Source organism: Myzus persicae, unplaced genomic scaffold (genome assembly GCF_001856785.1).
Source record: "Myzus persicae strain clone G006 unplaced genomic scaffold, MPER_G0061.0, whole genome shotgun sequence".
Taxonomy (NCBI): domain Eukaryota; kingdom Metazoa; phylum Arthropoda; class Insecta; order Hemiptera; family Aphididae; genus Myzus; species Myzus persicae.
This window is the reverse complement of record NW_019102855.1, coordinates 98742-124051: the sequence shown is the minus strand read 5'-3', so window position 1 is coordinate 124051 and position 25310 is coordinate 98742. Positions and strand designations below refer to the sequence as shown.

At 27.6% G+C, this 25310-nt stretch overlaps 3 protein-coding genes across 5 annotated transcripts; 2 read left to right on the top strand and 1 right to left on the bottom strand.

Annotated features, from left to right (window-relative positions):
* Positions 1–115: 115 nt before the first annotated feature.
* Positions 116–6977, top strand: LOC111033245 (DENN domain-containing protein 2A-like). Its single transcript, XM_022313900.1, has 10 exons — positions 116–1096; positions 1203–1331; positions 1431–1548; positions 2698–2891; positions 2978–3199; positions 3279–3421; positions 5125–5283; positions 5682–5877; positions 5947–6183; positions 6699–6977. Exons 1-10 carry the CDS (start codon positions 116–118, stop codon positions 6942–6944), a joined length of 2625 nt encoding a protein of 874 aa, XP_022169592.1. The 3' UTR covers positions 6945–6977.
* Positions 6978–10637: 3660 nt separating this feature from the next.
* On the bottom strand, positions 10638–12804 carry LOC111033249. The gene is made up of 3 exons (XM_022313908.1): positions 12205–12804; positions 11171–11318; positions 10638–11106 (listed from the first exon to the last, which is right to left on the bottom strand). The coding sequence occupies exons 1-3, from the start codon at positions 12445–12447 to the stop codon at positions 10700–10702; spliced, it is 798 nt and encodes a 265-aa protein (XP_022169600.1). The 5' UTR covers positions 12448–12804; the 3' UTR covers positions 10638–10699.
* A 158-nt stretch (positions 12805–12962) lies between these two features.
* On the top strand, positions 12963–20884 carry LOC111033247 (PAB-dependent poly(A)-specific ribonuclease subunit PAN3). Of its 3 annotated transcripts, XM_022313907.1 has the most exons (14): positions 12963–13071; positions 13167–13258; positions 13978–14079; positions 15060–15161; positions 16152–16265; positions 16352–16565; positions 16640–16786; positions 17601–17717; positions 17803–17968; positions 19086–19311; positions 19378–19517; positions 19590–19778; positions 19851–20013; positions 20082–20883. In XM_022313907.1, the coding sequence occupies exons 3-14, from the start codon at positions 13999–14001 to the stop codon at positions 20211–20213; spliced, it is 1791 nt and encodes a 596-aa protein (XP_022169599.1). In that variant the 5' UTR covers positions 12963–13071; positions 13167–13258; positions 13978–13998; the 3' UTR covers positions 20214–20883. The 3 variants fall into 3 exon arrangements, with proteins under 3 accessions (XP_022169599.1, XP_022169597.1, XP_022169598.1); XM_022313905.1 differs by lacking the exons at positions 12963–13071; positions 13167–13258 and adding an exon at positions 13567–13656 and having other exon boundaries at positions 20082–20884; XM_022313906.1 differs by lacking the exons at positions 12963–13071; positions 13167–13258 and adding an exon at positions 13721–13739 and having other exon boundaries at positions 20082–20884.
* The last annotated feature ends 4426 nt before the right edge of the window (positions 20885–25310 follow it).

Sequence of the window (25310 nt, the reverse complement as noted above, 5' to 3'; positions counted from 1 at the left end):
TATTAATAATTATCTTTAAAAATAAATCATTCTGAGAAGTATTTTTTCATTTTTTTTTTCCATAACTTTGTTGTTAGTCATAAAATGTGACATTTTCACCAATGATATCAAAATTATGAATGAAACGAACGTAGTTAATGTAGACGTATTGACGAAACGATTCGAATCTTTTCAAAGCTCCAAGAAACTAGGATTGGATGACAAGAGACCACACCAGAATAATGTGAACAAAAGAAATATTAAAAGAACTCCCGCCTTTAGACGAGATGTGAACATTACGAGAAAGCTAGTAGTGGATCATTCACAAGCCGTGGTGGTAACTAACAATGTGAAACAATTTACTAATATTATTATTCCAAACACTAGCGATTGTAATAAAACCACACCAACTGATTCTCATAGTAATAATAAGACTGACAGTTTAAATCAAAAATTATATCTAGATACGTTTGCAAAAGATGATAAAAATAAACTCGTAACTGACCAAAAATCAGTCATAAACTGTTTGAAAAAAAAAATAGAAAATAACAGCATTACTGTAGGTTGTAAACCGAAAGTACCAAAAAAAAACATTGAACTCCCACTAAAAGCACGTTTACCAATTGGTCCACCTCCTAAAAAGCCACCAAGAACATTTGCTCATGATAAACAAATAGATCCAGATCTTCCTTATAATTGTACGATGGAATCTCATAAAAATCCCAAGTCTGATCCAAAAGCTATGTTGGATAAACTAGAAAAGTTTATAGCTAAAAATTCTCATACATATGGACCAAAAGATGAAAAGACTACTGGACAAGATTGCAATTCAAATATCAGTTCTAAAAAATCTAACTTATTCAATTTGGCTGAGTCTTTGAAGTGTTCGGAAAGTGATAAAGCGTACGGTAACTCATTAAAAATACATCATACAGATGAACAGAATTATTTAATTCGGAAATTATATGATGAAAGTGATACAGAACATATATATGATGAACCAATATTCTTTAAACCTAACTCAAGGCTAAACATCGATAGTGCTAATAATTGTCATACGCATATAATTGGTAATGATCGGGTTTGTGATTCCAATAAATCTAATCTACATTATATGGTAAGTTCTGATTAATAATTAAAATAATAATTGTCTATATCTTGTACTAGAACATTTATCATACCCATAAATAATATTAAATCTATCTTTTTATGTTAATCTGTAGTCCACACCAATTAAAGATTATAATTCTGAAATTAATTTGAGAAAATCTGAATCATGTTTTCAAATTGATTCTACAGATGACTTGAATTCAAAAAAAAACAAAAATATGACAATGAGTCATGAGAGAAAAGTATTATTATTTTTTTTAAATTAAAATTTATATAATTTTTACCTATTAATAAGTACATTTATATTTAAATTAACTTTCAATACTTTATACATTTTTAAGATTCAAATGTTAATGAATGAAGCTTATGGTACATTTGTTAAAACTCAAGAGGAAAGTGATTCTGAATCAATTTCGAACTGTGAAGACAGTTCTAGTGGATCAATAAATAACCTTACGGGTACATAAACAACTTAATAATTATTTTTCTTCCTTTATAGGTGTAACATTTTTTCTATAGAGTTATTTTGTAAGAAAAATATTATGAGTTAACAATAATGAATATAATTACCATCTATTAAAAATGTGTATTCATAATATTTATTGTTTAATGTAGGTATCTATTTACTAAATTATATTTTTATAGAGCACCTATTATTGGTCACATAATAAACTGATGAAATGACTGTTAAATTACATTAATGTCCTACAAAACTGTATTTAACTTTGTATTATTAATGCAATTATAATTTATAATTATTCACCTTATACAACATAATAAGAAGTTTTTATATGAACTAGTCCAATATCATCCAGAGTTTTTGTCTTAATTTTGTAACTATAATCCGAATGTACAGAAAGATTCCTAACAATCTTACATTCAAATTATATTCAGTTAAAAATAAGAATTGCTACTATTACAATATCTACTCGTTTTATTAAAAATTGGTTTTTGAAGTATTTTCGAAATGGAATTGGATCATTATTTATTAAAATTGTGAATACATACTGCACTGTGATTAAATTCAAATATTTTATTTTATACTTAAATTATTTTAAAAAAATAATTTGAATATTTAATAGTGTTATTCTATATTCTAATATAAATAAGACACTTGGTTTTTTAGTCAAAAATAAACTATTAATTTGTTAAAAGTTAATAACTATTAGATCAGCTTAAAATGCAAGGTTTTTAACAATGCTTTGACAACATATAATATTAACAATTAAACAATTAGTTTAAATATATAACATTAATTTTATCATATAGTATAGATTGTAAAACCAGAATCAAGTTTTCTAATTCAAAACTGTATAGATTTATTTACCACTTCTGTTTTTTTTTTAACTTTTTACTTATTGACATAAACATATATATTATAAACAAATAAAAATTGTATTTATTAGTCATTCAGAATATCCTTAGTACTTAAACTCTTTAATATTTCTTTAAAAAAAAGTAGGTATGTCAGAGAAATGAAAACTTATTTTGTAACTCATTAAATTTTTAATGTCCATTGCTTAGGTTTTTTTATTGACTAATTCACAGTCAATTAAAAATATTATATAACTCTTAACTACCAACATAATTTCTGTATTTTTTTTTTAGATAAAAATATTAGTGAACAAACTTTAGAGCGTAAAGGGTATTTACGAAGAGTGGCTAAAAAAATTACAACATCAACATGTTCAACTATTGTTCATGATAAAAATCATCTATTCCAGGCACTTCTATTAATTGGATTAGATTTAAGTTCAACCAAAGAAAAATTACCTTATATAAAACATAAATATCCCGCACAAGTAATTAATATGGTTAAATAGACCATAATTTTTTATGTATTTTTTTAACAAATGTAAGATCATTAATAATCATTTTATTACCTCAGGCTGAAATACCAGAACAATTTGAGAATTTATGTTTTCCGGATGCACATGTTTGGCCATTTACTGCAGATGATTGTAGAACATATTCATTAACTGTTACTGATGAAAATGGTCGACGTAACTATGGTTACTGTTATAGGGTACAGCCTGAAGGTGCTGCCTATTGTTTACCATTGGTGTATTGTATATATTCTTCAATTAAAGCTAACAGTTTTTACTTTAAGGCAAATAATATTTATATTATTAATTTTTAATTAGATTATTCAACTTATACAAGATAAATAATTTAAATTAATTTTACAGGTATTGCAAGAAATTGAATCAAGACATGGTTTATCTGAATTCAATATGAAAATGTTTATAAAATTATTATATGACCAGCCATTTCCAGAACTCGGTTCTACAATTTATATACCTCTTGAACCATCAAGTTATTGTACTGAGCTGTAAGTAAATAATCATTTACTCAACAATATTTTTAAAATTATTTTTAGGCGTACAAGACAACTTCAGGTTTTGAAAAATGTGATATTCAAGGGCTAGGTACCTTGAATGTACCATACATTCACCCCTTTCTTCTATTAAGTACTTAATTATATTGGGTACCTAATTTATTTTCAAATCTCTTTCTATACTTCCATAGTTCCTACCTTAAACCTTTCCCATCAGAAATTTATACCTATGTCCTTGTTGATATTACTTAGATACTTACTGTAAAACTTTTTAGCTTTATTCTATTCCAAATAAGTTGATCCAGTTCCACACATGCATACTGAGCCATCAGAACAGTTGGATCCCTCAAGTAATGCAAGGTGTCTCTGTGATTGGTTGTCGGTGGTCAGCAACCTACGTTACTCCTTGTTTTTAAAGGCTGCCACCATTATGGGAAGGGCTGTGCACTGCCGACCCGTTTTTTTGCTGGTCAAGTAGATCAATTTTTTTGGAATAGAGTAATAGAATCTAGTTGCTGGGTACAAATTAAGGACATTTTTCATAATTTATAATTTTCATTCCTTATAATTTTACATTTTTAAGTTAATATTAACTATCATCATATGATGACGCCAAATTATTTAACATATTATACAGGATCTTTTTATTTTTTATTTTTATAATATAATAATCAATCTATTGCATATAGAACAATAAGTGAACTGGACAATCGATTGTATGGCTTGAATGATGAATTTGTGAAGTGAGGTCACTTTTTGACAGCTATTTTTACACATTCACAATATTATTAGTAACTTTTTGTGTTTTAGATTAGTAGGTCCCAACACTATGGCATGTTTAATCTTTTATTGGAATTTTCAGGTATATTTATTAACACAAATCCTTTGTATTTTTTTTGAATATTTAAGTTGGATTGTCTGTAATAAGTGTTGCTATAATGTGGCTAATAGAGATTGCAAAATTATTATATTAGGACAGGTTGGAAACATAAAAGGGTGCTTTAGTTATAGCTCTGAGAATTTTGGATTGGAAGCGCTGTGTATGATTGGTGTTATGCAGAGCCTCATTATTGTATTCCATACATCTAAATTGGTTTAAAAAAGAGTTTATAATAAATTAGTAGTTAAGTTGGAAATTTTATGTGGTTGGAGATCGGCAGAGAGCGAGGAAGACAAAATCTATAATTTAAAAAAGTAGATTTGCGTAAATGTGGAGGTAAAGGATCTACAATTATTTTAATAGTTTTACTTAATTTATCCAAAATTTGAACATTTAAAGTTATTTTTCATAATTAAAACTTCTTATGCTTAATATTATAAGTTGTACAGGTAAAAATAAGTTTTTTATTATTTTATTTGGAAAATTTACAATCTATATTTGTTAATATATTAAGTAAAAAAAAAAGACTGACATAGACATCTGCATAATAATATGAAGCACAAAACAAGAGAAGAAAGTCATCCAGAGAACCCTCTGATAAAATATAAATATTTAAAAATATTTTTAATTTAAATTTTAAAACATCGATTATTTTTCGCCCAAACTCATTAAAAACAACAGTATGAGTTCAATATTTCTTATAGGTACTCTTTGTTAATATTATAATTTTTATGTTAATCAGACAATCTATTTAATACATCATAATATATTAATATATAAATCAATTTTTTTTTAATATTATGACTTTATTTTCTAGTTCTACTAATGGAGGAGAACTTCATATACCATTTGATCTTCTAAATGATCAAGATGATCTTCTAAAACTTTTACACATTATTAAACCAAATACGTTTATACAAATGTTGGCTACAATGTTGTTAGAAAGGAAATTGATACTTATCAGCAAATCAATTAGGTAATTAATTTCCAATCAAGTTTTTATAAGTAATTTAATTATTTTTAAGAATAATTTTGAAATATTATACAGCTATTGTTTCAAAATTTCATATTTAATTAATAAATGGAAAATTATATGCTAGGTGTTTAATTTGTTAAAATATTGATGTATCATCACAAACTTTTTGAACACCTTGTATATTTAGAAAAGTATTTATTTTTCATTTATGAACATTTAATTTAAGAATTTGTATTGCTTTATAAGATAACTTATATTTACTAAACCATTTCAAGTACCTACAATTTAAAAATAATAAATTAGTATAGCTATTTCATTATTGGCTAAAGATTAATTGAACACTATTTAATGCCTAATATTTGATATGTAACATTTCTTTTTTAATTATTTTCTTATAGTTTATTATCCAGTAGCATTGAAGCTCTTACGTCTTCCTTATATCCTTTTACTTGGCAACATACTCTTGTATCAGTTCTTCCTTCTCAAATGGTATCTGTTGCTGATTTTGTTCAAGCTCCAACTCCATATATCATTGGTTTGTTAAAAACAGAGAATCAATCAGATATATTCTCTCAATTGAGTGAAAAAGATCAAGTAAATACTATATTTATATATGAACTTCATAATATGTTTCTTCATCGAATAATAATGTTATTTAATCAGGTTTTCATTTTTGATTTGGATGCCAACAAAACATTGCGTAAAGTAAAAGATGAATATAGTGTCCTGCCATCAAGAATTGCTAAAGGTTTGAAAAATGTTATTGGGTTAAAAGTGGATTTAGATCAATCAACTAAAGCAGTTCTAGCATCTGAGTCTCTTATACGATTGTTTGTGGAACTAGTTGGTCATTATAAATCTTTTATCCTATCAAATTCAGAAAATAAACCGAATTTTCAGGTATTATTTATAAAATATTTTCACTTAATAGATGTTATGCATTTTTTATTATTATTATTATTAATATTATTTGGTAAACAACTGTAATTATTACATGTACTAAAAAAAATTACAAATCGTGAAAATAATTAGTTTAAGTTGTTGAACAAATTTTTAAATAACAATAATGGTTTAATGTCATTGAAAATAGATGATAATAAATCATAATTCATAGTCAATTTAGTTGAGTTTTTTTAAATAAAAATACTTTTATCTACAGTTGGTATTTTGTATGTAAATTATATATTAAATTACATTTCTAATTTGTTTACTCAAAATAATGATTTTATTATAATTAAGTATAACATTTTTAGTTTTATTACAATTTCCTCAAAAAAAGTTAATCATTTATTTTCCATTTTCAACAAACCTATTAAACTATGTCTATTATATTTTGAATCATTTAAGATGTATTTTATAGAAAAAAAACTTGATGCTTTTTGTTAGGGTATAATATATTTCTTGTTATATTTCAGAAACAATTTTTCATTGATGCCGGTATTAATACTGCACATAGGAATTTTTTGGAATGGTTTACAGAAACGGCTATGTTTACAACATTTTTAAATAATAAAATACATAACAATATTGACAAAAAAGACGTATTTGAGTGCCGATGTGATGAATTTTCTAACGAGCTCAGTAAAATTAAACGTAAATCAAAAACCCTGCAATCTATGAAGGCAATAGGTGATCGGATAAAAGAATGGGCAGTTTCATGAATCCATTCAATTAACTGCCTTATATCTGATTTGTAATGATAAATTTTAATTTAATATAATTAAATATATTAACCAAAGATCAAGATTTTCAAAAATGTTTTATATGTATAAGAAAATTAAAAACACTGAATAGTATTACTAAAATATTGATAATTTTTTGTATTGTTTGTAATATATTAGCATTAATTTGTTGAAAATATTTCATTGTTTATTTATTAAATTGTATTTATTCATGATCATATTTTCAGATTTTCTACAATTCTTTTTATTTTAGTTACTCCCTTAATTATAACATTTTTCCACTAATTTACTGCCTGATACTTATTTAGGGGAGAGGTTAATGCAATGTATTTTATCAACAAAAATTACTTCACAGGAAAATGTTGTTAATTTTTTTTTTTCCATTTAAAGGGAGAACTTTTTTCAGGTCGGATCAAAGCCTGACTTTTCATTTTACTTCAAATAACGCTAGAAAAATACGTTTGAAAGAGTAATTTTCTTTCACATAAGATTTTACTAGAAAGTGTACCTACTAAATAAAAAGGTGCCCATGACTTAATAGATCTATTTATAAATGCATTCAATATTCATATAATATTATGGTGTGTTATTTACATCCCAATCAAGTACAACATTTGTGGCTGATATGCTGAATAGCTGAATACACATAATTTATTCTTATGGTGCATATACTCGAGAAAATAATCAGCACGATCGTTGTGACCCATGAGAGTACATACCAGGTGATAGGGGATTCATCCCTCCACTACCTTTTATCAAATTCTGAATACAGCTATAATTTTATATTTGTATTGATTTCTCTACAATGATTGCTGTTTTTTTCATCAGTAATCACCTTCTGGGGTGTTAAATTTTATTGCATATTATACTATTTTTTTTTAAGTTATTATAAATTTCTATTTGCTCTTATTGATCTTAAAATTTGCAAAAAAAAAACTTTAAAGTTTAAACAATAAAAAAGTGGGTAGGTCGATGTCGTTCTGCTGTGCAATATATGTCTAGGAGGATGCTGTTAAGGATGGTATACAGTTTGAATTCAATGATATCAAATCATTGTATACAAAGCACGATTCTGAGCGGAGACGGTACGACAGTTTAGGATATTTTATATGGTTATTACCATGATATAATTAACATTAATAGTTAGGTACATAATTATATCATGGTTATTACTTATTATTAATATGGTAGACGATAAGTTGAATTAATATCATTCTTAAATTATCAGTGATGCTGGAAAAATATTAAAAATACCTATGTAAAATTGGGCTCTTTTGGGGCCGAATTACAACAAAATGATAAACGTTATTCTTTGTGTTAATATGCAATTTTGTCCAAATTTCAAAATAAAATGTTTGTAAAAATTTAATTTGACATACTAGTAGAAATTTTTAGACCTTAGATATAGGTAAATAGAATTTTTTTTATAAATTTCTAACTAAATATAATTTGCTCGTTTTCATGATTTTTACGAATTTTGTCAAATTTTTAAGTTTAAATACTCATAAAATAATTATTGTGGATTTATGCTCAACTTTTTTTTTAACTTTCATTAACAACAAGTTGTATTACATTTCCAAGTTTTTTGACCGCGCGAAAATTTTTTTATCGACTTGGGTTTAAAAAAAACAAATAATAATCGAAATTTTCTTTGCCAATTAATAGTTCAACACAAATCAAAATATTTTGAAAACTTTAGAGTGTATAGTAAATACTTACACAAATATTCAGTGAGAATTTCATATATCTACTGTCATTTTCGTTAAATTTACCTACTCTAAAAACCAAAATCTGTTTTTTCGAAAAATGGTTTTGCGTAAAAATTCCTGTTTTTCCTGAACTGTTTGTTTTTTCTGCTGATTTTGAAAACTATTGGGAATTTCATATTTTGACCTCTCGAATGCATCAATTAGATTCAGTTTCCTACCAGAAAAGTAGTTGTTGAAGAAAGTCGAAGCCCTTTTACTGCAAGAAACCTTGATGACACCCACAAAAAAAAAAAAATAATAAATAAATATAAAAATACACATGGTAAAATCAAATACATTCATCTCTCCGCTCAGAATCTAAAATGTTTTTAAAACCACAAAAAAATATTATTAAAATCAAAATTTAATTTTCCAATTCAATGATCAGCAGAATCGAAATCTAAAATTTTATACCACCATTATCGTACCTACTATCCTACTCAATATTTCATACTCACGTGTTGTGATACGAAAAAACAAAAAAATTATAATTTATATTTATATCGATATAATTAAAAATATTATATTTATTATATAATTAATATGATATATTATATATTTATTTTAATATTATTTTTGAGTAGCGGCTTACCGGGACAGTTCTGGGTACAACACCTGCCCAGTCAGTAGTAGTAAGAACTATGAGGCACCTACGTATGTATAACTATTTTTAACCTAATTGTATTTGCGTGGATCTGTAACGTACGAACATCACATCGCTGGCGAGTTGCAACTAGAGCCGGGCGTCGAGGTTGACTGGCGAGTGGCGACTGCCCGACTGCCACTGCCGAGCGGACTGCTTGACACTTGTGTTAAGCGGCCCTCACACGATCAATATTACTGACAGTATTTGATACTGACAGTATTATTGATCGTGTGATGTGAATACTGATGTACTGTCAGTATGAAAAAACGTTACTGATGACTGATGAAAAATTCGGATATCGAGTCGTCAGTATTTGTTTACTGATGATTATATTGATAGTGTGAGGTCGATATTGACACTTCGTCAGTATTGACATCGCAGCGATGGATGACGGAAGTGAAATCACAAGCCGCGAATGCCGCGATCGATCCATATTGCGAGATTTTTTTTTAGAGTACAAACAATTACCCGAATTGTGGGATGTTCGTTGTAAAGAGTACTCCAATAGAGATAAAAAAAATTCTGCCTATAAAAAACTCTTAAGTTATTATAAACATTTGAAGAATGACTCTACAATTGAAGATGTAAAAAAAAAATTAATACATTAAGAAGCAACTTTCGGAAAGAATTAAAAAAAATTAACGACTCGAAAAGAAGTGGTGCTGGGACAGACGACGTCTATCAACCATCATCTTGGTTATTTGAAGAGTTATCATTCTTAACGGATTTCGAAAAACCAACTAAAAGCGTATGTTCCATTGATGATAAAGTTGAAAATAGAGACGAAGAGATAAAGGTAGGATAATTTATCATTAAATATTTTCTCATATTATGTTATACTTATTTATTTTATACCATATTTTACGTTTATAATCTAAAAATGAAATGTATTAAGTAAAATAAAAATAAAGTAATAAAATAAATATAAGTACATTTCTTTTACTTTATATTATTACACACACACAAAAAAAGTAAAAACTTAAGAAGCAATACACTTAAAAGTAAAGTAATTATGTAGGCACTTTTTAATTTATAATATAAATAAATAAATAATAATAATAGTTATAATTGTAATAAATTATATAATTTTAAATCATATTTGTTTGCCATGGAACTTGACCTTCCTTATTAAAATAATTGCAGTATTTTTCTCTCACCAATTTCGCATCTTCGCTTGCGTTACGAATAGGAGTTTTCTTTAAAGAACCTAATACGTTTTCTGTTCTTTCATAACCATTAATTATTTCTCCAGTTTCTAAATTTTCTTCGACAAGAATACTTTTTGAACAATATAGCTGCTGATTTGTTTCAATTAAAAAATTGTGTAAGCAGCAACAAGCCTATGTAATTTTTACTGCTTTTTCGGGGCAAAGATTTATTGGTCTTTGAAACACTCCATATTTAGATGCTATTATTCCAAAAGCGTTTTCGACAACACGCCGAGCTCTGGATAATCGATAGTTAAAAATGCGTCGATGGTTTGTCAACTCATGTTGGCTAAATGGCTTCATTAAATTAGATTTTAGTGAAAATGCCTCGTCACTAACAAATACATATGGATATGTTCCACTAGTGTTTGGTAAACATGACGGTAGTGGAATATTAAGTGTATTGTTTTCAAACTTTTCCCAAAATTTTGTATAGTAAAGTACACCTCCATCTGATATTCTACCATTTGCTCCAACGTCAACCATAGTGAATTGATAATTCGCATTAACTATCGCCATGAGGACAATACTAAATATACCTTAATAATATTTAAAAAATAATTAATAATTAATATAATTTATTATTATTATTATAATTTATACCTTTATAATTGTAGTACATTGAGCCCGAGTTGGGTGGTTTTTTTATGTCCACGTGTTTGCCATCTATGGCTCCCAAACAATTACCGAAATTCCATTTGTCATTAAAATCACTCGCAACAATTTTCCATGCTTCAGGAGTCTGCGGAAGCTATAAAAATTTACTAATTAATATAAATTGCCTAATCATTTACACAGTCCCATGATAAATAACAAAATAACAACCTAATAAAATAGTTTTATTTTTACTTATTTTGATAAAGTTATTTACATTTACAATATTTTAATGACGTATTAGTAAGATATTAAAAAAATATTTTTTATGTAATTTTTCGATTTATATTTAAGGTACCAAACAATGACTCTAGTGAAGCAATTCAACATACAGAAAATGCAGTTCCTACACCAAAAAAATCCAAATCATCTATCAGTCAACAAAATGAATTACTTTCACTTGCGTGTAATTATTTATCAAAAGAAGAAAATATACAAGATTCAGATTTAGACCAGTCCAAAGTTTGGGCAAATACTTTAAAAACCCCGACTCCTAATCAAAAAGTATTTGCTCAGAAGGCGATTAATGATATTTTGTTTGAGGCACAGCTTGGAACTTTGCACAGAAACTCAGTCAAAATAAACGAAGAAGACTGCACTTGTACATCTACTCCAATGACAGTAAATAGTTGGAACGAATCTTCAATTGATACAACGCAATCACAGGACTATGTTTTGACACAAACAAATTTACAAAATTTCTATGGCAACTGGAATGGAAGTGATGTTTAATATTAATACTAAATTGTGACTTTATTTAATAACACTGATTGCTCATATAAATTATAAAGACTGTAATAATGTTAAAGACTAAAGCATGGTTGTAAAATTAAAAATAAATATATTGTTTAAGTTTTGTTGTTTAATAATTTAATATAATACTGTTATTTTTGTCTAAAAATTTGAAAAAAATATATATTGTTTATCTCACATAAAAATATAAAACTACTTTAAATTTAAAAGTAAAATAATGTTTTATATACCTGAATAAGATCCTTGAGTACAGTAACAATAGCTTCACATTTCTCAATTACAATCATGCTTATTGTTGTTGGTGATATAATAGAAGAAAATTTTAAATCTTCAAATGAACGTCCAGTCACCAAGTATCTCAAAGTAACGGCAAGCCTTTCGTTTGCAGAAATACTGTCTCTCATATTCGTATCCATTTTGGTTATAAATGGTCTTAGCATGTTTAATAGTTGATTATAAATAACATCACTCATACGAAAATAGTTTTGATAATCTTTTGGATCAGATAATTTTATTTCATTTAAAATATTTAAGTGAGTGTAAGACTTTTCGTTTAGCAATCCATTCTTTTATCCATCGTTTACGTTTTATCTGCTTTTTTTTTGTTACAGAAAGGGCGATTATAATTGCAATGCACGCCTTTTTCTTATCCATTTTTGTAAATTTAAAAATATTTGTACTATTTAAACTAATTAATAATTTACAGTATCTATAGACAACAATCGATCTGAACTATTGTGAAAGTAAAAAATACTGAGTATTGAATGTAATTTGTAATGACCGTTTGAGGACTATACTGTCAGTTATGAAAATACTGTCAATATTTATATTGTCAGTAATATTGATCGTGTGAGGGCCGCTTTATTTTAAATAGCAATAAATCTGGCAACCGGAGACGAAATTTTAAATTTAAATTATTGTGTTTTTGTTCTATGACAATTATCAAAGTTTATCTTCCATGAGATAATTTCCTAATGTAATGAAAACAATAACAATGTAATTCTAAAAACTTGTAAAAGAACAACATAAATCACAAATCACAATCACAATGTTGATGTGCAGCTGATGGCACGGCCACGGAGGAGAATTGTTACAGAGTAGAATAATATTAATATTATTATTTAGTATTTACATTTATAGATAAAGAAAATAATTTACCTTTTTAAATTGTATTATTTATATGTGTACAAAGCGTGCATTTGGAAGAAGGAACGAACAAACGAACCATAAAATAAGTGATCGCGGCTACACGGCTTGGGAGACGCGAACTGCGAAGAGTCATCGGTCAGTAGTCAGTAGTTACCTAGTACTCAGTAGCAGAGTTGATGCGCTTTCATTAAGTACTTTGATACTATTGTCCGTTTGAGTAGCCAATTCGTGACGGACAATAGAAATAATAATAACCATTTCCGCATCGTCGCAAAAAAAAAAAAAAAACGAATTAAAAATATTATAAGACAAGTAACTCGATCACTGTCTGAATAGTAAATATGATTAACCGCAGTGACATTGTCTGCGGTAACCGTTATTACCATTACTCAACGTTTCACTGCTAGTTTTTTAGACACTTCGCACAGTTATATTCATGTTTGCACTAGGAACGATAGTGGTAATGCGGTAACCTACGACAGTACTCAATCAAACAACACTTTTTGGACTTCAGACGTATAACGTCATCTTAAGTGAGTGATTAGTGTTTGTTCAAGGTTTTCTTGTTGTGCCCATTCCTCAAAACACTGACAAACGATCAAATTTATCAAAACTGGTGTGTATTGACATGGTTAAAAAAAATTTAATTTACAGTGTTGTACATACACCATTAAAATACGGTTACTCATAATACTTATCCTACACTTAGCAGTTTACACCAGCTATGGTCATTCCCTGCAAGTAGCTACAAAGCTTCAAAGAGTTAAAATATTTTTCTTTTTGTTTAAATTTGCAATTTTGGATACTGCCTAGCAGTTGAGTTTCATTAATTGTTTAAGTTTTCTTTTATAAAGCAAGGAGACCAAAGATCAAAAATGGACCCAATGGCACTAGTGACGCAATATAATTTATTGCAAAATGGTCCTCCGGAAGAATCAAAACTTGCTACTTATATGGTATGTATAATATGCCAATTTAATATATCTATTAATTAGTTACTTATATTTAGGGACAAACATATTTGATCTCAATATCATTAGGTCATAGGAAAAAAATTGATTGAGCTTATTCATTAATTGTATTGAATAATATAATAATATAATGCTTTATGTTCCAAAGAAATTATTATATTATTGAAATAAAAACTGAATCAAAGCAATTATTAATTTTTATAATTTTATAATATTAAATAAACTAATATCAGATAATTATTTTTTATTTATTATAGTTGAGTCATTTATTTAATAAGTTGTTTTAAATTTTGGCAGGCATTATAAATATATTCTTATAGTATGAACCAGTGGTGTAATTAACTGATTAATTGCATAACAACAAAAATTACCACTAGAAACCAATAGTTTTTAAACATTTTTATTAAAAGAAGAAAATAACAATATATCTACTTTAAACCTGTAAAATAATTGTTCTGATAATGTCTATTATATTATTCATGTTTGAGTATAGATAATATTGTTGCCTTAAATCACAGTCAAATATTCTAAAATTCCAATTGATATTGATATCAATATAGATATTTAAAAAATAAAATTAACGGTTTCATTTTTAATCAAGATGTTTTTAAATTATAATTTTAATAAAATATAAATGGTTATTTTGTTAGAGTTAGAAAATAACTGATAACTATACTATTATATTTCTGGTACCAAAATCACAATTTTTTAAGGGGTAGCAAAACTGTAATCATACCACCCCATGAAAAAAGTGGGGTAGCGGGCGGTCACTACACTTAATCAGTTCAATAGAGTATCTACTACCAATAATATGTTACATTAAATATTTAAACTACTATTCCAATATATCATAGTAAATAAAATGTATATTCATGCATAATTTTAATTCTATAATACATTTTTGTATATTTTAATTTTATTATTATTATAATTCTAATAAGTAATTATTTTTGTTTTATTTTTAGAAACGTCAAAATAATGCATCACCTCAATCAACATTGTACTCAACATTATCAAAAAATTATTCTAATTTAGATATAAACCAGTCATCTGTATCGATGAAGAAGGTAGGTTAAGTTAGGTTAGGTTATAAATATTAAAATAAAACTATATCTTATTACTAGATTTTGTATCAAATATATTTCTTGTATAAAATTAATCATCCCATTTATACTTAGAGTTAATGTTGTCTAAGCCAGCTATTTATGAACATATTCACTGCAGATAACGCCAATTGGCGTCATTTTACATTGTTTTCATATGGTGAATAACGTCAATTGGCTTCATATTCTGTCTTATTAAATGTATTACAATTTGGTCAGTGTTAAAATTAATTTTTTTTTTTTTGTCAGCTTTTTTGTGAAACATTATTTCATAAACAGATGCAAGTTGTACAACAATATTTTAATTTTTCAATTTTTAAGAAACTTTTTTAGCGCCACAACCTGTATACTCAAATATTTTCTGCAGCTAACATGTTATGAGAGCAGAAATATGCATTAATCTGCACAGTAAATATGATAACTCCTCGCAGACATTCAGATTATGATCATTTTTTTTTAAATTTAAATGAGGAAAACTTTATTCGTGTTGGAAACTAATTCTTTAATTATTTAAGTCTTAATAATATCAAAAATAAATAATACAATCCAAAATACTCAAAAATATGCATTATGTAAGTTGATTACAGGTTTTTAAAATTGGTGTCTGATGAGACCAACATAAAGTATTCATCTTTCAAATGAAACATTAGTTATCAAAATCTGATTTTTTCATGAGGCATGAGTTTTCCCTATGAGGCAAATTTTTGTATTAAACTCATCGTTCCTGACACTTAAAGTACACATTAGTTGATAAATAGTTAATTTTTAGAATAACATGAACATTTTAATTTACATTAAATATTTAATTTGTTTTTTTAAACATAATTAGCTCATACTCTGATTCTGAGAAATACGTGTAAATTGCTCAATACATATTAATATTTTTGGCAGATATTTCAAATTCTATACCATGATAACATATTTCTTAAGTACAATAATGATTTTTGTTTTCAGGCATCTATACCAACTGTTGATTTCGTACCTAGAAATCTAGTTGGTTCGTTAAATAATCCCGATGGTTCCTCAATGTATGCTAAAGATAAATCTCAGCCTATACAAGCATATCAGGTAGATAGTATGACTTAATATTATCTCTAATAATTTTTAAGTATCTTAAAAATATATTTTAATTATTATTATCTGATGTCCAATAGAAAAATGTCAATGGTACAACATATTTCTATCCTCCAGACACTAATGGTACTAATCAACCAAATGGTAATATCTTTGATGATCCGTCTGGATATTTACCAATGCCATCTGTTGAATCACCTACATCTTCATTATATGCCCAAGATGACTTAAGAAGAGATTTGTTGCATAGAAATGCTTTATCAATGGCCTCGCCAGACTCAGAACGATGGCCTGGTCTGTAACATTCTCAATAAATGAGTAATTTTTCTTTATGCAGTTTTAATAGTTTGATGACATTTATACTTTAGATTTACCAGAAACTGTTGAAGATTATCATGATGTTTATCCGCTAGATATATATGGACACTCTTCTAAAATATTGACTTATAGTACATCCACTTATCGAGCAACATATTCAAAGACTGGAGAGAAATGTTGTTTAAAACGAATTCATGGTAACAATTAAATTAACTTTTTTACTAGTTTTTAATTATTACTATGATTATTTATTAATTATATTTTTTATGAGATGCTAACTTTTTTTTTAAATTTTACATTAGATATAAGTAGACACACCCTATACTTTTTAGCACAATAAATATGATTTGAAAGAATAAAATGTACATTCATATTTGGAGTAAGAAGTCACCCATTAGTAACCCTTGACTGTTTAGCTGTCTATATATTTATTTTTTGATAAATAAATAATTTTTTTAATTTTCAATCAATTCACGACACCAGTTGTTTTTTAGATGACACATGTGGTTACCAGGTATGGTTATGGTGGCTGGTTCTTTATGAGACAGTGGTTATGAATGTTTTTTAGAAGTGTGTCACTTCTTTCACAGTTATCATGGAAATACCTTTATGTAATGTGTAATTAGATATAAAGGTTGGGCATTCGTTATCTTCCTGAGGGATATATTCTGGAACTTTTTCCCGTTTACGTTTTAAAAAACCAAGGTCATAGTACTTTAGGTTATGTTTTATCCATAAGAACATTAATTTGGATAAATACTCTAAAGTTAGGTTAGGTAGTCACTCTTTAGTTACTTTAAAGTAACTTAAGCATATTTTTTTTATTTTGATATTAACATAAGAATTAAAAACTTGAATAAGCAATAGCTTTTTTATTCACATTTAAATTTTAATCTCAATGGCACAGTTTTTTCACATTAAATTTGTGTTTCAAATTAATAACAATTTACTGAATGAAAAAAAATATATATATTTGAGTTGGTGGTTTATTTTAAATGTTTGATGTTATAGGTTTTCGATTAACAATTACAAAATATGCTCCATTAATTGAAGCTTGGAAAAAAATCAATCATGCAAATATTGTTCAGTTAAAGGATGTATTTATAACAAAAGCTTTTAATGATAGTTGTGAGTGTCCTTGTGACCTATATTATTTATATAATTTTAAATGTTCTGATATTTTTTTGGGATTAATTATTGTTTTTTTTTTTAGCATTAATGTTTATTTTTAATTATCATCCGGATTCTGAATCTTTACAAACACGACATTTCAATTCTAATGAAACAATGAATGGTTATAACGATCCATTTAGTTCTGATCCAAATGCACCACGACCTTACAGCCATACTAAAAATGCAATTTTACGACATCAGCATAGGTAAATCATTTTTCAAAAGTCCTATATTAAATTGAATTTTTGGTTTCATTTTTTGTTTTAGTCGGTATTTGAAATTAAAGATACAAAATACATATTGTTCATTTTTATAAGAAATATTTCACTTGAGAGTTTGATATAATCAGAAATGTTAAAATTCAATTTTGACTTCAATTATTTTTAGGCCTAGATTTAATTTTTTTTAATTTACCAAAGTATATTAATTTTTAAAATGTTTCAGGTTATTCATTGCCTATTTTAATATATAATAATGACGTTATTGTTTTGTTCAAGATATTAAATTAGTTGTCAAAGTATCATAACGTTTGGCTTAAAGCTAATACAAATTAAAAATTAAACTAATTTCAATTACTTATATTGTATACCATTTAAGGCAGCGTTTCCCAAACTATGGGTCAAATCTTTTTGATGGGTCGCAACTCGTGGTTACGATTACTGTTATTTTAGCCATAAATTGGTATCTCTAATGTGAAGTCCAACTAGTATTGTAGAATGTATGATAGAATTTTTTTTCTAGCAGGGGGTCACATACTCCATGAAAATTCAATATATGATTCGCTATTGCAAAAAGTTTGGGAAACACTGGTTTAAGGAGTATCCTGTGGGATAAGTTATTTATTCGAATAAGAATTACTCTTTTTCTGTAAATTGTTAAGTTTTTTCAATTAAATGTAAACAAAATCAATAATTGGGATTCGTAGTTTTTGAGTTATTTGTAACTTTCTAGGCCAAGAATTTGAAAATATTACTTTAAAAGATACTTAAAAATTTCAAAGGTCAAAATTTGAATAAATTCATTATTAATGAAAATAATTAGGGTGAGCATACATGTTGAGTCACTCTGTATATTTTTTATAATGTGGTCAGCTTTTCAACATTTCAATGTACCTATTTATTTTATTATTATTCTAGATTTATAATATACTTTAACATTTTTGAATTAAATTATATTGTTTTCTGAACATAACTTTTATTAATTCATAATAATTATTTCAACATATCCTCACATAACAATTTAAAGACTTACCTTGAACTACTAACTACAATTGTTTGTAATAAAATAATTTTTAATTAAAAACAACTATAAACTTTGTTTTAGTAATGGACTATTATCTGAAAATACACTATGGAACTACGCGATTCAACTGAGTGGTGCACTCCGAGTAATACACGGATCTGGATTAGCGTTACGAGGTCTTTGTCTAAATAGGGTTTTAGTGACAGGTCATGTAAATACCAGAGCAAGACTACGAATCAATTGTGTAGCTATAACAGATATTTTGTTAAATGATATGGCCAGCTCAAACATGATTGGTCATTTTCAAGTGAGTGAAGATTTAATATTTATTTAATTAATGAATGTTATTTAAAATATGAGTTAACATTTTTAGCAAGAAGATTTAACAGACTTTGGTAAGCTTTTATTAGCACTGGCTTGTCGATCTCTTATAGCTGTTCATCAAGATAATCTTGCTACTTCTATTGATTTAATGGCACGCTCGTACAGTAGTGATATTCGTAATTTAATAAGGTTTGGTACATGAATCTAATTAAAGACAGTAAAACACAATATTATATGATAACTATTTTAATTATCTCTCAGGTATTTACTGAGTAGTCAAAGACGGCATATTTCAGAGTTAATGCCAATGATAGGAGCTAGGTTTTACACGCAATTGGATTCTGCACAGAATCACTCTGACAATTTGGAAAATGAGCTATCCAAAGAGATGGAAAATGGCCGTTTGTTTCGATTGCTTGTGAAACTTGGATCAATTAACGAACGACCCGAGTAATAAATTTATTGAAAATGTTTTATTGCATTTGTTTATATGTTTATTAAAAAAAAATATTTTATTTTCAGGTTTAATTTAGATCCAGCATGGTCAGAAACTGGTGATCGGTATATGTTAAAATTATTTAGGGACTATCTATTTCATCAAGTCACTGAAGAAGGACGCCCTTGGCTAGATATGTCGCACATAGTTCAAACTTTAAACAAACTCGATTCTGGATCTTCAGATACCGTAAATTATAAATATTATTATATTATTTTTGTTTTACTTGCCTATTTCAAAATTGTTATTTTTTTTAGATTTGTTTGTATTCGCGTGATGAAAAGACCATATTAGTGGTTACTTATCAAGAATTAAAACATTGTTTAGAACAGTCATATTGTGAAATTGCCTCCGTGGCTGCGTCGGATGATCATATTAAGGCTGAATAATCTTCTTAGAAGTCCTTCAGCAGGACTTTTGGATAATTAGCAATAAGTCCAAGTACTTAATTTATAATAATTAATTAATATCTTAATAACAATTGAGATAAATTTATTACATGATGGATTAATTAACTTGGTTGATTGCTTAAAAGTGCTAATTTTTACATTTTTTTTTATTTTCTTCTAATTTTATTTTTGATTATATAATTATTTTTTTTACCAAATTTCATTCCTAATTCAACATTCCAATCATAAGTGTTGCAAAAATTAACTTAACTTGAGTCTGTTTTTCAATTTGCTTCCATTTGGCTGTGTATTTACAAAGAATATATATATATTTTAAACATAGAGCAATAATAAAACATTATATCATAGCTAGCTTGAAGTTGATAATTACAATTTTAGTAAACTTTTTGGTCTCTCAATTGTTATATTTTTTGTTACATTTAATATTGCGTTAGGAATGAACAAGATGATAAATATTTAATGAGACTTAAGTTGTCTTTCAATATGTGTTCTTACTTATTTTGTTACCTAAAATTGATAAACAATAATAACAATTAAGTTGTCTCTATATTCAGTCATTACTCCATGATTCAAATAATTTTCTATTTGATTAATGGTGCATAATCATTGTATATTATGTTAATTATAGATTATTTTTATTTTTAAAGCTAATTGATTTTAATATATATTTTTTTTCTTATTAATGAATTATTTGTTTACCAAAAATTAAATTGTTGTGATCATTTATTACCAAAAACTAAAAACAAAAGCTTATTGTTGATTTTAACAAAAATATATTTTGATACATATTGAAAGATGGCTAAATGTATGGTAATATTTCTATATATTATTGAGAATTTTGAGAATTTACATAGCAGCTATTAAGTTAAAAGTAAATCGCACAAAAGCTATAGTATTGAAGCAATGGTGATGTCGTCTATCATTTGTTATAATTAAGATATATTTTTTTTTATAAATTGTTTGATTGTGATAGAATTGAGAATATAATGTCCAAAATAATAGTTCTTAAGGTTTTGTCATGTAATAGTATTAAGAAGAGTTGAATAAAAGATAATTTATTTTAACTGATTATTAGTTATGTACGTTTTTTGCTGCTTAAACTATATTATTACTAACTTATCAACATGGAGTCACCACTTGGAGCCACAGTTGAGCTTGAGACGAGTCTGGACTTGTGAAGGTGACTGTCAAGCCAGAGTATCCACAATATGTATAATAATATAAATCTGTACTTAATTGTTCATAATTCATTTAACCTTAAGAGTTCTGAATTTTTAGATTTTACAATGATGCATTTTTTTTGTTTTTGTGTCTGTCATCATATTTTCTGGCAGGAAAGTTAATGTTATTGGTACTATCTAAATTAAAAAATTCTCATTAGTTTTCAAAAGAGGTGGTAAAAAAAGAAAATAAGGGATATCTAATGCAAAATCTGTTTTTGACAAAATCTATTTTTTTTTTTGAGTAACTTAAAAGCGATAGCCATATATAGTGTTTATACTATGTACTTAAAATCTTAACACTGAGTTAAATGTATATGATCATTATTTAAAGCAGATAAAATTCCAATACAGTCATGCAGGGGATCATTTCTGAGGCCCTCTCGATGCAGGCCGCGGAACAATGTTGTGATCCCCAGGGTGAGCGGAAAAAAACACCACGGAAATTAAATCCATACAAGTATTATACAATTATTATATTCTTCGTTTTGTTGATTATAATATTCGAAAAACCATAGTACAATAATGCTTAATAGTACATAATAATATAATATAAATAACAGCTAATAATCTTAGATAATAATAGCTAATGGCCAATGGGCCTAGTAGCTGATGTTAAAAGGATGAATGTAATAAAATAAAATAGGAGGTCCACTGGTGTGAATTTTTTTGAGCAACGAACTAATACTAAAGGTTCTACCGTCTGTTTTGTATTGACTAATTACTATAAGTTAATTTTATTTATTTATTAGTTATTACTTATTACTATGAATAGTTGTGTAATTTGTGTATAAACTATAAATGTAGTATAAACCTAAGACTGAAGTTTTTTGGCTGTAGGTTCTATAATATTATCATTATTAACTACTTAATGACTTGATATTAAACAATATATAATTATATAAATATATTGTATTATTATATTGTGTATGCATATGTTCGTATTTATATTTAAATTGTTTTCGGTTATTTTCCGTGGTGTAATAATATTTTTAGACTTCTGGGATTTTTTTGCGATTCGATCCGTTGGACGGTGTATGTCAGGCATCATGTTGGAGCAATGCATGCAACTATGAGAGTGGGCTGGCGGCCCTGTACGGCTGCACGTGGGCTGGTGGCAGGCCGGCCTGTACCAATGCGTTTTGATCATAACCTAACGTAACGTACAAAATACAACAATTTTCCATCGTTAGTTGTTTATCTGTAGCTGTGGTCGTTACTCGCTAGTCGCTAAATATTGTCTTAAGTTTGAACACGAGGCACCTGCCGCCTAAATTTTTATGTAGAATACCCCATGCGAATTGCTGGGATAGTTGTATGATGAACCTGTAATTGTACTGACGGCAGTTTTTCGCTATAATATCCCTATATTGCCGATACAACAGTGAAAGTGTTAAACTTAAAGTGAGATTGTATCATGTATATGCTCATGTGTATTAATACTTTTTTTTATAACAACCAATAGCATATTTATATTTACCTACTTATTTTCGAATTAATTGAAACGCGTATGAACAAGGTTCGAATACTAAAATTCAGATCTATTTACAATTTCATCTAAGTAAACGCAAAAGCGTGGTGTTGCGTACAATATCGAAGACGGAAAAGAACATTGGAAAAAAATGAAGTATTTAACGTACTTTGCCACTTGCTATTTTTTTACTCTAGTAGTAAGTTTTGATGTCTTTAACCATATATCTTCTGCGTTTAATGCAATCGGAAACGAAATTTCCAAAGTATCCGACACCGTGAACACTGGGATCGACGCAGTCGGTAATGAATTTTCCAAAGTACCCAATATCGTGAACAGTGGAATCGACGCAATCGGTAATGAATTTTCTAAAGTATCAAACACCATCAACATTGGGATCAACGCAGTCGGGCACGAAATTTCCAAAGTACCAAACACCATCAACACTGGGATCGACGCAATCGGTAATGAAGTTTCCAAAGTACCGAACACCGTAAACACCGGAATCGACGCTGTCAGCCACGAAATGTCTAAAGTACCAAAATTGTTATCCGACGTAGGTTGTAGCAATATTGTTACCGGTATAGTCATTAGTCTACTCATCGAATGCAACCCACACGCGTTCATTGCCGACACACTAGACAGCGAAGATGTAATAATGATGAATACTTGTAAATCGATCGAAATCGCGTCAATCGCGTTACCGTTAATTGCCGATCTCGCGACATCGCCCGTACAAGTCATCTGCACAATGTGGGTTGAAGATCGTTTAGATTTGTACTCGCATTTAAAAGGTATCGATGTGCAAACAGGACCTTACGGGATCAATGTCATAGACAATGACGAATTGTTTTACAATTTATCGAAACTTAACGATCAATATTGTAATGAGGATTGCAACTTGGACGATTACGAATTTATCAAACCGGACGAACGAAACGAACCACCTGTAGACCCTACGTCATCGGGCAGTGACGACGTTAAGACTAGATTTAAACGAGGCATTTTCGGCAAAATGCTGTCAATACCGACCAAGGGTATTGCAAAAAAATTTCTCATTCAAATCGCACCTAAGTTTTTGATGAAAAATGGGGTACCGTCATCGTTGGCGTTTCGAGGTCTACGTGGTTCGGTTAGTATTAAAATGACAGCAAAAACCTCGGTTATGATTTTGAATATTAGAGAAAAGAGACTTTCTAAAATCAATGATGTTTACGATATATTTGTACTAACTAAGACTGTTCCAACAACGTACACCACAAAATATTACGTGAACGTTAACAAGCCTTATCATTTTGGGAGAGCTGCCGCTAAGAACTTTCAACGCGAACTTATGAATAAGAAATGGAAATTATTACATATACATTGATGAATAAGTTAGTTATAATAATTAGTATAATAAGTTATAATAATGTATCACATTAAATTAAATAAATTGTCTGTAAAAATTATAGTCTGAGCTGTACACTACCTATTGTTATTTTGTATAGATATTGGAATCTATAAATTTAGCAGTTCAGAATATTATAATATATTATTCAAATGTGAAATGAATAATAATAATAAAAATAGGTCCATTATTTTTTGGTAACTGTTCGTGGTTAAAAACCTTATGTGTTATAACGAACAACCCATATATTGTGATACACAATTAACCTATAATCTCCTTATGTAAAACTTTCTTTAGATTTTATTTGTTGTTTATAATAAAATTATTTTATTATCCTATGCAAGTGTTAATGTATAATGATAACTCGATGACTGTGTAATTATTTTAAAAATAATAAACGCAGTTATTAAGTACGTAACTACGTAAGTATATAAAGAAAAGAAAATATTAAAATATATATTTGGGTACTCATTTGTAATTACTATTTGTTTTTCGCATATATTAACGGTTTATACTCTTGAGGGTAGGGCGATTAACGAGACCGTATTTAAAAGTGACCTCAGATGCCAGGGGTGGATCTAGTACACTGTTTCTTAAACTGTGTTTTTACTAAAATATTTAAAAACTACTGAGAAAATCGTTAGGCATACACTTATTATATTTTAATATGACATAATAGTCAATTAATGTTAATTATTTTTATTAGGTTGTGACGATACGGGCAACGACAACGGCATGACAGTGTTGCAATGTGTGTTCTTCTATTTTTGTGTCTGTCATCACGGTTTAGTAAAAGTGCTTCGATTTTGTTCAACAGCAACTTTTCTGGTAGGAAAGTGAATCTAGTTGGTGCATTCGGGAGGTCTAAATTTTAAATTTCCAAAAGTTTTCAAAAACAACAAGAAAAACAAACAAAAATTAAGAAAACGGGAATTTTTACGCAAAACCAGCTTTCAAAGAAATCGAATTATTTTGGTCTTTAATGTAAATTTAAA

What these genes read in the sequence shown, in the direction of transcription:
- LOC111033245 (XM_022313900.1), top strand. Translation starts at nt 116, where the DNA reads ATGAATGAAACGAACGTAGTTAATGTAGACGTATTGACGAAACGATTC. An exon ending in TCAAGTTATTGTACTGAGCT is followed by an intron (nt 3,422 to 5,124) that starts GTAAGTAAATAA and finishes TTTATTTTCTAG; the next exon opens with TTCTACTAATGGAGGAGAAC. An exon ending in AATTGAGTGAAAAAGATCAA is followed by an intron (nt 5,878 to 5,946) that starts GTAAATACTATA and finishes TTATTTAATCAG; the next exon opens with GTTTTCATTTTTGATTTGGA.
- LOC111033249 (XM_022313908.1), bottom strand. Translation starts at nt 12,447, where the DNA reads ATGAGTGATGTTATTTATAATCAACTATTAAACATGCTAAGACCATTT. An exon ending in TACTCAAGGATCTTATTCAG is followed by an intron (nt 11,319 to 12,204) that starts GTATATAAAACA and finishes AAATTTTTATAG; the next exon opens with CTTCCGCAGACTCCTGAAGC. An exon ending in AATGTACTACAATTATAAAG is followed by an intron (nt 11,107 to 11,170) that starts GTATAAATTATA and finishes AATATTATTAAG; the next exon opens with GTATATTTAGTATTGTCCTC.
- LOC111033247 (XM_022313905.1), top strand. Translation starts at nt 13,999, where the DNA reads ATGGACCCAATGGCACTAGTGACGCAATATAATTTATTGCAAAATGGT. An exon ending in CATCTGTATCGATGAAGAAG is followed by an intron (nt 15,162 to 16,151) that starts GTAGGTTAAGTT and finishes TTTTGTTTTCAG; the next exon opens with GCATCTATACCAACTGTTGA. An exon ending in ATTCTGGATCTTCAGATACC is followed by an intron (nt 20,014 to 20,081) that starts GTAAATTATAAA and finishes TATTTTTTTTAG; the next exon opens with ATTTGTTTGTATTCGCGTGA.